We start from the raw sequence: 13,380 nt of genomic DNA, 5'->3' as shown, positions 1-13,380 counted from the left end.
AAAAAACAAAAGAAGAAATATACCCAGCATTATCACAGTTCCCACCTTTAAGATAGGATTAGTCTCAGCAGAACTGAACACGTAGTAGTACAATGGGTTTGTTGTCAAGGATGATGCAAACAATTTTGCAGTACATTGAACATTGCTACTTACGAGGAATGGGGTAAGCAAATCTGTCTGGGTGCTTTGTGATGAGTGTATTTTTTATGTGTCTTCTTCCAACGCCGTGTGCACCTAATCCACAACACAAAAATATATTACAAATTTTCCACCAGAAGGGGTTCAAAACTATGCCATTATGTTCAGAACAATAGCTCAAAGTTACCTAGTAAGACTAGTGTTTTCCTTTTGAATGCTGGCAGTTTTACTACTTCTTCATATGTGACGAGATCTAATTGATCAAACACTAAAACACAAAAAGAAACCCCCACAGGGATAAGAAAAAAAGGCATATTAAGGGTGGTAATTAATTGTGCTACAAATTATAATTTTAGCAATTTTTAGATTTACAATACAAAGCAATACACTATGGAAAATAAAACAATTTCATTATGCAATTTTAACAAAAGTGTTCATTTGAAAAAACAGTTAAAAAGCAATAACAAAGCTACTGAAATGCTCAGGAAAGTTTGCATGTCCTTTCATGCAGTATTCAGCAGACCACAAAAATCAGCTAAAATGGCATGCCATTCACGTTTGCATTCCTAAGAAATAGCAATACTAAAGAAAAATCTGTAGACAGTGACCAACATGAATACAATATGAGAACATCTATTTACACTAAAGATAGGGATACTTTCATAATCATGTTTTAACACGTTCTATGAGAAATGCATAGAGAAGAGTGTTAATACTTTGTGATATTTATTCTTCAAAACTACCACCATATTAATTGTAATGAGAGTTCTCTTCAAACACACATGCTAGTTAAATTGACATGCTTTTAGAACTTGTGACAGAATGAAGTCTAATGAAAAGTGATGGCATTACATAAAGAACCTCCACCATATTTAGGGAAAAACTGTAGAAGTATTATTTCAGAAATAATTTCAACTGCAGTTAAAACAGGATGAATTCCATCATGCCTATCAATCTATTGTCAATTGCCAAGGTATATAATGATTGACAAATCAAGTTCTGTTTATCCAAAACAGGTTATTCCTCCTGTGCCCAATACACATCATTTCTGGTAATTCTTGCAGAATTCTAATGAAAAAAGAAGCCAGGAGGCAGTTAATGACATTTATAAAGATTGCAGCAATCAGCAGTTGTGAGCAGAATAACGAACAAGACTTCTCAGTTCTGTATTTATGCATGCTATAAAAAGAACAGAGGAGAGACTGCATCTAGAGCATGGGATCTTTGAGTGTTTCCAAGTCCTAAGCTGGTGTATTCACCTCAACTATATCCCATCCATCTTTTAGGATGAGTCTGGATGTATCCCTCTCCCCCTATCCAAAACCCCTTAGGAAAGCAGGCAGTGGCAGGAGCTTTAGTTTGCTCGCTCCAGAAATCCCCAGCCACCAAGATCTGCATTAAGACTGTGGAGCCTACCAGAAAGCATATACTCTTTGTACTAAAGTCCCAGTTAAAGCAGCAAAGGATTTAACGTAATGTATTTCTTTTTATAGGGAAGATTTTTCAATTCAACGGCAGTCTTTTTACCCTAGAGAAAAAGTACAACTACTTCAATTTGATCAAACTACAAATTAGTCAATTGACATACTCAACTCTTCAAGACCTTGAAAAGATACAGAGATGAAAACTTCCTAGTCCATTTGAAGCATTTTGAATTTCATCCTAAAGAATAATCTCTTTCAACATTTCCCCCCAAATATTACAAGCAAGAATTTAGTCATATTTTTCTTCCATTCAGCAAATCTACAAATATGGAATTCTTACTACTATCCTTTTTGCACCTTCACACTACTTAAACTAATTAATAATTCATTTCTCATTAGAAAGGGCTAAAGATCTACAACATGTTGAACAGTTTTACTGTTCTAACCATCTAGGCCTGCAAGTATTTTTTCTCATCAAAAAACAATAAAAAAAAATCAATCCTTTATTTTCTTCTCGAACAAAACCACATTATGTTAGACACAAACAACAGGAATAAACAACAGAAATGATACATATTAATGCCTTCATCACAAACTAGCAGCATGGAGATGATGTGTCAGTCTACATGGAGTTAACTAATGATTGTAGGGTTTTCAAATGCAAAAGAAAAATGATTCATTTTTTAATATACACAAGATATGAGGAATACAGGGCACATTTAAAGACAACTTTAATGCTTCTGTGTTACTAGCTAACAAAGAAAAGGAGTTCTTGAAAGGAAACAGTAAGAAGCAAATAAAGAGGCATTGTCACTTGACAGGTTACTTACATGCACAGAGGCCATTGGGAGTAAGACAGCATGAAAAATGTACAGGGGTCATTGAGATATGGCTCGTAATATATTAGTAAAATAAAAAGTATATGCACAAAATAAACTTTATCATGCAATAGTCTAAACACAAGGCAAATAAATCACATTAAGAAATGATAAACATATTTTATAAAAGGTTGGCAATTTTCTACATTATGCACAATATGAAGCATTGTTCTAGTATGTTCTAAAGAGCGTTATTTTATTAAGTTCTGCAATAACATTTCGGTAAAATAAATAAAAAAATATATAGATACCTCTGCAGTATATCTCTAGAGCATTTATAAAAACGTCAGTGAACCTAATAATGAAAAATATTTATTTTTTTCTGTAGGCTTTGGTCTAAAACTGACTTTACAATGATAAGATGCATGATCATGAAATTGTCTCTTGAAGGACACAATACTCTAATATCAAGTATGGAGGAAAGAAAAATGGGATTATATTTTTCTTTCAAGGGAGAATATATTTGCTTTTAATTATAAAAACTAACTGAAATATTCTCCTCTTCATAAACTATGTCTGATTTGCAGAATAATTTCATTTCTAGTTCCAGCAATATCCTAATATATCACACCAAAATCTTAGCTCTCAAATCATTAGCTAGCCACACAAATCTTATCTGACTGTGAAGTATTTTACTAGGTTATTTCTCAGCATGCCAGATCAGTCTCATCTATAAGACAAAAATAACAGGGAAGTCCAAATAGATTACATACTGCTAAATGATTTATTGAATTTTATACTAAGATATAATAAAATTAATTCTACTTTCTTGTAAGAGCAACATTTTGACATCTGGATTAGACTTCCCAGTTCCAAATGAATTATACTTATTTTGGATCCAACAGAAGAAAAGATCTAGTTTTTATTCTGAGTCAGATGCACCGAAAGCTTGTAAAAAACAGTGTTGCCATATTTCTGACTAAGAATACCAGATGTGAGAAAGTACTTCGGGGAAGGTAAATTCAGTACCACCTTATTTAAACTTAACAAACTTATACAAGCACCATAGCATTTCAGTGAATCTCTGTGTCCTACATTTGGCGTCATTCCCTGGAATATTACTGGCATCACCTTTAATACCTCAAGGACACTATGATCAATGAACATTTCTAAGAGAAATCTTAATTCCAGTCGGCATTTTCATTAACTTTTTGACTTCTCAGGGGGGAAGGGGAAGTGTCAGATGGTATTCTGAAAAGAATAGTTTCTTTTATGGTCATTTTGATAATTTTTCATGTTCATATTCCTAATTTTTGGCCAACACTGTGCTCCGATGTAAAGTGACTAACAGCACTGACGGTGGCAAGCACTAAGGCAGGCAAACTGTGTGACTCAAAGTGCTGTCAACCTTCTCCAAAATGTCCCCCCTACATCAAGACAGGAAAGTCTAGACTACCTTCCTTTCAGGGATTTAATTGATACAAAGTCTTTGGACTAGTTTTGCTCCTAAAGTATTGCCTGCTCCTTCTCCTTCCCTGGCCATCCTCTTTCCTTTGCTTATTCCTTTGTAGCATGCCCTGCTCAGTCACACTGATATTACTATGTAGTTGCACCGTGAACTGTATTAAGAAATGTAACTGCCCTAAAGAAAAAGAATCAGTGTTGTTTGTTGGGTTGTTCTTCAGTTAATCCAGTTAACGGCATGGCCATGCAAAGTTATACTGGCACAACTGAAGGGAGTAGCAATGCTGTGGGAATGTATACTGGGAGCAATTGATAATACTTTAAAACCAGTATTGTCAAAGACTTCAGGTCATAAAATCCAGTTTATTCTCAACAGTTTTTGTTAAGGTCATAATGAGTAAAACATGGTTTAGTGCTACTGCAATGAAGAAGAAACATTAAAACAACCAGAATGTTAAAACAGCAAAAGGAAGGAAACAAGTTAAAGCTTTCAATCTCTACTTGTAAGGGTTTTCAGGGTAACGAGTAATTTTATATTTAACGGTGAATATCTTAAGTGTGAGTGAATTAAGGAGCATAAATGACAAGTACTGTTCTTTGGCTTTCTTAGATTTTATTTTCAAATGACTTTTAAGTAAACATAAATTCTGTAGTAGTGATATATTATGAGCTCTGATACTGCACACAGATTGCACAGGTAAGGAGAAATGTGAAAATACAGATTTATACTGTTTAATTGGAGCATTCAAGAACGAAACTGAAAAAACAACAGAAATAAATGCAATATATAAAAATACTTCCATTACACTGTTTGGACAGGTGTATCTTTTAATTCTAATAAAAATCTCTACAAGTCTCCCAAGAGACCATAACAACATATTTATCATCACCGTATGTGATATCAATGCAAAAGTAATAGAAACAATTTCAACACATTCAGTATTTTATATTAAAAGAAGAAAAGGACTAAATTCTGCTCATGAATAATGGGGTCTTATGTCTTTACTACTAAAACTAATGAATTTTGCTCAGCAAGGATCTCTTACACTACTCTCAAAATTTTCTGAAACAATTCATTTTTTCATCAGTCTAAACAGAAAACCAAAACTTCGGATTCAGGCAGAAATCACTGCAAGGAGGATAAACTTCCACAGTTTGTTCTGTTTGATAACTGTAAACAACACTGACTACGAAATGGCTCTTATTCCACTTCCAGCTGTAATACTTCAAGAAAAATGCCCTTTCATGATGTTTTCACATATATAATCTATAACTATAAACACACATTAACAAGGATGCTACTGCAAAGTCTTCTGTAGTGCACAGTACAGTTACATAGATTACAAAACTCATATCCTGTTCGTTTCTAGTGCTCCTTTAAAGATAAAAACCAAAACAATGTAAGCCTATATTAGGATATATTATGATGCATTTATTTTCTGGCAACTTGCCTCTCCCTGAATAAGCTATACGTTTAAATAGCAAAGAACAAGCAGAGTAATGTTGGCATAATTAGAATTTTACTCATATTTTCCTAAGTAACTCATTAGATTTATATAACAGTGCCAGCTGAACAATTAATAGCAAGGTTTAGATTGTAAAAAATTTAACCTGTTAAAGATACCTGCTTTTTGTTTTCATACCTGCATTGTGCTTTGCCAAATATTTGTCTTTGTACTGCTTTTTTTTCTTTCCAAACCAAGTACAGCTGGCCTGTTGCTCCTGTTTGGTCTTCTCCATGGCAATACAAGCAACTCGCCTGGCATATGGAGGAGAAAAATATTTTTGTTGTAATAAATGTATTTTTACAAAGCCACACAGAATGAATTAGAAAAAGAAGACATTTAATAGTACAAGAGTACAGCAAAACTTTTCAAAATCTTTTCTTTGATGACTTAAAAGCACTTATATATAGAGGTATTTTGATATAAAGAATATCTTCTTAGTGGTAGATCATTAAAGCTCACAGATCAAGTGAGCATGGGAGGAAGGGTAGCTACTAAAATGGCTGTAGACCACTTTACAGCAGATTAGACTGGAAGAGCATGACATCTGAAAAGACCACTATGGTCTAAATTACTTCAGACAAGTTGTGTTGGGGAACTGTTCTGAGGTTGATCTTTAGGATGAAGTATTGCAAATGTCCCTGTTGCAATGCATACCAGTGGCTCCCTTATGTCAGGGCTTGCAAGGGAGCTCTTGAGATGGAATGAAATGTCTCGTCTACCTCTGTTTCTCTTCTAGCAAAATCTCCCTTAGGCAGTCCAGGTGGCACAGGTGCTGTTAAACCCTTTGCAGCACTCTAATTCTTTTATGTAGCAAATCTTGTATGAAATATTTTGGGTTAGATTATCCATATTGATAAACTTTCTTGAGTTATGGCCATGACTTTCATGGCCTAGGACTTGCTTGCCAGAGTTTGTGCTGATACATTTAAAACATTTACTAAACAGCTTCTGCAAGAGGTTGTTTAAAGTCTCTTCGTCGCTTTTGCAGTGCTCAGTAACATTGCTGTTCACTGAATCTGTCATTCAGGAATCTTTCCACTGGTATTTCTTTCTACATTTTGGCTTTCACATGAAAAATTAAAAGGAGAGAAAATCCTTTGGGATTTTCCCTCTATGACCTTTGTGCTTGACATCTTGCTAACACCTTATTCCTGCAGCATGTGCATGTAAGCAGTACTAATGAAAACACTGTTTAGAACCTAAAAGAGAAATTAATTTGACCCCCTTGCATAAACAATGTATGTAGCCTTCAATCCCAGTTTCCTATAGCATATCAGAAAGCACAAACAATATTTACTAACACGTGTTTATTTTTCTAATGTAACCACACATATGATATTGCATGCAGCCCTTACTGCTATGCATATACGAGAAAAAAAATGCCACACAAACTGAGGCAATATATAGCCTTTTTTTTTTAAAAAAGAAAAAATTATACAAAAACTAGCTATACCACAATGAAAAGCATGAAAGACAGAAATAAAAGCAAAGCTAAATTCATTTTTATAGAAAACTTAAGTCATACCATTCTTGAAGTTCAGGAGAAGGAATAAGACCTGCAGTACCATTTTTGGAGTTCTCAAGTTTACCCTGCCACCAGTTGTGATCATCTTTGCTAATGATTTGGATAATATCACCAACTCGGAATCTGATGCCAGCTTCTTTGCAAGGAATGAGGTCATCCTTTGCTGGATCATATTCAAATTGTGCTCTTACATATATCTATAAAAAAGAGTTTATAAAAGACACTGCGATATTATTACTGGTACAGTATTAAGAGTAACACGTGAAAATTTGATCTGTGCATGAAGCTACACGTAATGTTTGCAACAAGCAAAGGAAGAAACAGAATGGTAAAAGCATAAATGATAGTTGAAAATGAAACAGAAATCCCCTCCCCAGAAAACAATGGAGACATATGATGTTATTTTGAAAGCTTATGTCTTCTACACACTGTTAAACCTGAACAGCAAAAATGAACATGTTATAAACTGATAGTCCCTCAAGTCAATATTAACTATCATTAATCATTACAGACTAAAAGCCAGCAGCTTACAACTTGAACTGTACTGTACTTTCAAACTGACGTCCCATGATATGTTTTAAAAATTTGTAGGACAGGAAATCTTATTGGACAGTATAAAGGACTTAGGCTATATTACTGATCTTTAGTATTTCGACTGAAAATTTAGTACCTTTTTTTTTAGATTAAATAGGAAGTCCTGTGTTGCACCTATCGCATATAGTTACTTGGGAGGAATCTGGGAATTCTCTGCATGGGTTTTTCAGTAAAAGACTACTCCCGTATAAATGAAAATTAACAATTTGAGTAAGTTATTCTCTAAGGAGTATTAACAAAAAGAATTCAGATTCTGACTTCACAATTTAAAAAATATACCCGTCCTTGCTTTGTGGGTTAATGAGGTCTCAAGCCTAGAAGATAAAAATAAAAGTGATTTCCAGTTTTGGTAGCTAATCACAGCCCTGATGCACACAAGGATATTAAAATTGGAATTAAATGTCATGTCCAAGATGGGTAATTTCTACAGTCTATGAACTTCACCCTATAGCATGTCAGACAATCATGTATATTCTACTGCTGATTTTCTTACTAAAAACTGACTAGACTTTAAAAAAAAATTTACATTGCAAAGCAACATCCTTCATTTAAACTATAACAAACAAAACTCAACTTTGCTCAAATTCTGCTCCAAAAATAGCTGTAACTATGCAGTGTCAGCACTATTCACGGCACTTTAAAAAGTTCATTTCTATAGTAATCCTGTCTGCAACCCAACACATGAATAAATTAACTTAAAATGGCTAATCACTACTATCTTGTACCAGCTGCATTTTTATCTGTTTACAGTGAGAGCATCAGATAACACCAATATAGAACTCAACTTTTAATATACTAAATCTGACCCTTGTTCTGCTGTGCATTGAGTGTGTGAGTTTAGATAAGCAACTCAACCTCTTTTAATCACCTGAAAAATAGTATATTTTGAAACCAACTACATTTATTTAGCAATTGGCTTTCTATGAAGTAATCAGCATTGAGCCAATCATCCCCTCAACCTTATCTAAGATATGCCTAAAAACGTGAGCAGTATTTTTACCACCTACAAACTTCCTTGCTTTTCAAGCCTCTGCTCCAATTTGAGCCACTCTCCACCATATACTGGCTGTTCATGGAACGTTACAGACTGCCTTACAGATAGCGATGTATCTGTTATCCAAGCCCTTACTGTCTTCAAGGATGACAAGCTACCAGAGAAACAGGCTGGTTCAACAGGAGAAGGCTCTTGAAAAAAACAGGTAACTGTAAATGGTATGAGTATGATTTTGCCTTGAATTCTGATATTGCCTGGGAAAAATACCTTGTGAGAGGCAAACGAAAACCTAACCCAACAGCTTGGAAGGTCTTTCATGGAGCCTTTCCAGGACTACATTCAGGCAGCTGGAGACTTCAGCAGACAACAGAAAGCTGAAAGAACTATATAGCTGTAAGCTTTAAAAATGGGAAATGAAGTGAGAGCAATCCATTCTTGTAATAGACATTCCAGCAACTTAACTGGAGAGTAGTATAAAAAGATTTTCAAAGACAACAGACCATAGAGTTCATTGACTCTTTTGAATGGAATTGCAAGAGTTATTATTAAAACCCTTGGTAGAGAAAAAGGTTGAGTCCATGGTTAAAGAATCACAGGCAGATTCTGGAAGGGCTATATACAAATGGAACAGTTACTGAAGATGAATCACAAATCGCTCGCTGGTATGTGTTGATTTGGAGGCTGCAGTAAAAAAAAAAAAATCTTAAAATTGCAAAGGGAATCATAGGGAATCCTCTGCAGAGCCCTTAAGGGCTTTCTTGGAATTCACTGGAGAGGAATGATCTTTCTGTGGTCCATGATGACATGTACTACCATCAGGTCAAGTTAAGGAAGGTTAAGGGAGGTTACTGAAACTGGGCCTTAGGACTGAAAATTTAAGAGGTTATTTTCAGACTTACCAACCCTTAATAGAAACTGTCTTTAATGTTTTTCTTTGAAGAGCTTTGTTAATGTTAATAATTAGTTATAGACCAACTTGAGCTTTAGAATCTTTGTCAGTACAATGTTTTAGAGTAGAGTGTTAAGACACTTGCCCTACTAGTCTACATTTCAGCTAAAATATAAATTTGAGCTTTCCTCTAAGATGAAAATCTGCACAGGTCACTGCACAATAGTAAGTCTATTAACGCATTCTGATCTAAAACAACATCTCCAGTTAAATTCACAGTGACGCTGTAACTCTCACACATATGGACACATGAAAAAAATGCTATTTTGAATTAGCCACAAACAAATGAGTTAAAAAGAAAAATGAAAAAAAATGGAACAAATTTTCCAAGCTTAAATGTTTTAGTCCAGCACATACAGAATACGAGGGGGGAAAAGCTAAGCAGGGATGTTCACTAGCAGCTAAGTTTACAAAAATTCCCATGGAGGATATCTATTCACCTGTCGTCCTTTTGGTTGTGTTGTCGATGGCAAGTCCTGCAGAATAAAGTCAACCCAGGAGAAGAAATTTTCATTTTACTTTTTAAAGGTATACAACACCATTTGTTAGTGATACTACAGTACAGTAAAATGGTAAGTCAGACAAAAGTATAAAGCATTGATCCATGTTTAGAAATATTTTTTCTCTTAAAGAAAAATCAAACCCAGGCTGTTTAGCAGCAAGCTGAAGAAAGCAGGTAAAAAATTTAAGCAGATAGAGAATGTGCTTTTTAATAAATAATTCAGCATCTTCAACACAAAAGCACTCTCAAGTGAAAGAGGCTCTTTATGTGAATGCCTTTTCCACTTAGTCTTGTTTTTAAAAGAGAAGGATGGCTATTATAAATATTAATTTTTTTTTATTAAAAATGTATAATGTGATTAATTGTGCCGAGGAATAAAATTATAACTACTCATTGTGTTACAAATTCAATTTAATTCGTAAAAATTTCTTAAATTTTTCATCCACACAATTATTTTTCATTGTATTAATTAATTAGCACTTTACTTTGTGGTAAATAATTTCTAAGTTGTAATTTTTTTAATAGTTAAAGGAGTGGTTACTTAGTTCTTTTTTTTTTTTTTTTTTTAAGCTAGTCCCATGAACATGATATTGACAGCACTTTTACTGAAGGAACTTGTGTGTACAGTTACTACATTGGTCCAAACAACGACAAATGATAAACAACACAAATTTTAACATAAATATACTTTAGAAAAAAAGAAGATCAACAGCACCTTTCTACCTGAATACATATGAAACAGAAGTACTTTGTGTTAAAGATGTGATGATAATAGCTTGGTTTGTAGTGCAGTTTAAAGCCACTTCCTTTTGCTTTTCATATCCAGGCAAGGCTCATATTTCACAAAGTATGTGCACGTACCACAAGAGCAGAGGGCACACCAATTCGTTAACTCAGATAGCGGAAACCAGCACACGTTCCAGAGGTCTCTCAAAACACAAAACTTAAAGAGTCTAAAATGTCTTGAAATACCAGCTGCACAGTTATTCTTTCTTCAAACACTGCTTCCAAAGTTCAGAATGGAAATAAAACTTCCACTTTAAACCTTTGCTTAGTTTTGAGGAAGCTGCTAACAATGATTTAAGGATGACTGAAGTGTCACATTACAGTTATTAACATTTAAGTCACTATATGGCTTTTAATATGTTGGAAAAAAACCCTAAAAAAAGAAAATGGGAGTTACATATGTAATAACCTTGGTTCTATCAGTAGGACAAAATTTTCCACTGACCACATGATAAGTATAACAGTAATGGCAGATGAGCACCAACAAAACTTTCACACTTTCTCTGTGTGGAACTGGAAATCTTACCGAAACAGAATTGTTAGTGCTGCTATGACCATTAGCTGGGGACTGTCTGGATGTAGAGGGGGAATCTCTCTGAAATAAGACACAAGGTTCATTAACAACACAACACTATCACGGGAACACAGATATATTTAAAAGAACAGTTACATCCACAGCCTTATAACCATTTGCTTAGTTGCTTCATCTGTGAAACTTTCCACACTATAAACTATGTAAATCTGAAAAGTTTTTCCATTGTTTAAGATTCAGGTTTGACACTTTGATGTATCCTAGGTAATAACTACTTTTATATCACCTTAGCAATCAAAGAGCTTTTTAATTACTGAGTATCTGGGACATCTTAGATCTCATGTGGCTGACAATGCTGAAGGCCATTAGTCATACTGGTGTCTTTGTTAAAGGTAATTACCTGAAAGTTATATGCTGAATAATACTTTGCATAGAATGAAGCACATATTCCATTTTAAAGATGCTTCTAAATCTTTTTTTCAGCTATGTGGTGGAGGTCAGTGTTGATCAGTTTCTACTTGGTAAGATACATCTCTCTGCGGTGCCTCAAAGACACCGAAGCTCATACCTGAGAAGGAAGTTGGATAGTCCCTTTTCCCTCCTCATCCATTTAACAGCACATTGAGATTTTTTTCCTCCAATATTCTTATGGGCTTAAAAGTTTTAAACCTTGCCAAAATATATAACTTTAAAAAAGCCACCTCTCTTGACTTAGACTACCAGTGCGGTCCTACACCTCAGTGAGGAGAGAGCAGACACAGGGTGCAAACCACGAAATTCTACAGAAAGGATAATAGGAATTTCTGACTGAGTTTTGCAAAGGCGAGGAAGTCACTTGTAGAGTAATCTTTTTCACATGCCAGTTTCATTGTATAGTACTTAATACCACAAGATTAGATAATTGAGCCACCTCTTCAGGAAATAAAATAATTCACTCATACATTGTGAAAAAAAAATCCCCTTTACCCCCAAAGGAATTTTGGAATATAATATTCCATGTCAAAAGTCAATTTAGGAATGTCTGGTAATTTTGTGTATCGTCAAGGATAGCAGAAAAAAAGTGCTAAAAAGGTTTTCAAAGAAAACAGTTATCCCTGTCACATTTTATCAATGTAAGTGCTCTTTGTGAACAAGTCAAAAAATAGAATTGGAGCTGAACATGCAACATTCATCAGGCAAACGTCCTCTACTAATATTCTCAGACTTATACGAATTATGTGATAGCACTCATAGCTATTTTAAAGCATCAAGAAAAGTTAAAATGACAGGCAATACGTTATCCCTCTTGCTCCCCGTATGCTTGATGTGCAACAAACTCATGTAGAACTTCGGCACTTTTTTGTGGACTCATTAGATATGATTTCACAGAAAGTTCCATATGTAGCTATCTAGATGCTTGCTTTGATTTTAACACAGTTGAGGACAGATCTGACAATATTATGGCTGTAAAATCATTGTGGTTCAAAGTATGCAGCTCTGTATACTTCTGCTACATGCATAAGAACCAAATGCTCATTTGGCTCCCACTACTATTTGCAACATATAAGGGACTGGGGGAAATCAGCACTAATTCCATTTACAAAATCACTCCAGCACAACAAGTTTAAAATGTTCAAATGAGAACAAATAAGATATTCACTACTGAAAAAAAAAAAAACCAGAAAAAAGAAAAGCCTGAGGGAACCGTTATTCCTTATTTTTTGTGTACGGGATTATCAGTATCACCTTTATCAAATAGCAGCTGGGAGATACTTCTTTCCAAAAAAGCAGTGACTTCTTTTTTTATAAAGAGATTTTCTGCTTGCTCCTCAATTCTGTCTCTGCCATTTCCACACTTTCAAGGAGAGGTGAAAAATTAATTTTACCTTTTTTTTCTTTTTTTTTTTTTTAAACCTAGTTCATTATGATCCGCTAGTCAGTGATGGTTTAGCAAGGGAAAGCTTTGGAAACTGATGCAAGCACCTGAGACGTTTGGAGAAAAACAAGTTTATAGTAACCTGGAGAATGCCACTATTTCTAGACTCTTGTGAAGGCTCTTCCCTCTGAAGTAAATTTTCTTGGTTTGAGAATGTTTTGATTTGTATTCCTCCAACAATTCTCAACAGAAGACACCATATTACTCAAAGCAAATGTTCATCATAACATA

General features: G+C 34.5%; 1 protein-coding gene across 2 annotated transcripts in view; it reads right to left on the bottom strand.

Moving 5' to 3' along the window:
* CASK (calcium/calmodulin dependent serine protein kinase) overlaps nucleotides 1-13,380 on the bottom strand; it is a 233,534-nt gene that overhangs the window by 13,645 nt on the left and 206,509 nt on the right. Inside the window, exons 18-23 of one of the 2 annotated variants that reach the window (XM_068417554.1) lie at nucleotides 11,229-11,297; nucleotides 9,855-9,890; nucleotides 6,878-7,074; nucleotides 5,488-5,603; nucleotides 326-406; nucleotides 154-234 (exon numbers count right to left, since the gene is read on the bottom strand). In XM_068417554.1, the coding sequence (XP_068273655.1) occupies nucleotides 154-234; nucleotides 326-406; nucleotides 5,488-5,603; nucleotides 6,878-7,074; nucleotides 9,855-9,890; nucleotides 11,229-11,297 (580 nt within the window). The remainder of the gene's footprint in view (nucleotides 1-153; nucleotides 235-325; nucleotides 407-5,487; nucleotides 5,604-6,877; nucleotides 7,075-9,854; nucleotides 9,891-11,228; nucleotides 11,298-13,380) is intronic. The other variant, XM_068417564.1, reaches the window with a different exon arrangement.

Source organism: Nyctibius grandis, chromosome 2 (assembly GCF_013368605.1).
Source record: "Nyctibius grandis isolate bNycGra1 chromosome 2, bNycGra1.pri, whole genome shotgun sequence".
Taxonomy (NCBI): Eukaryota; Metazoa; Chordata; class Aves; order Nyctibiiformes; family Nyctibiidae; genus Nyctibius; species Nyctibius grandis.
This window is presented reverse-complemented; position numbering and strand designations above follow the sequence as displayed.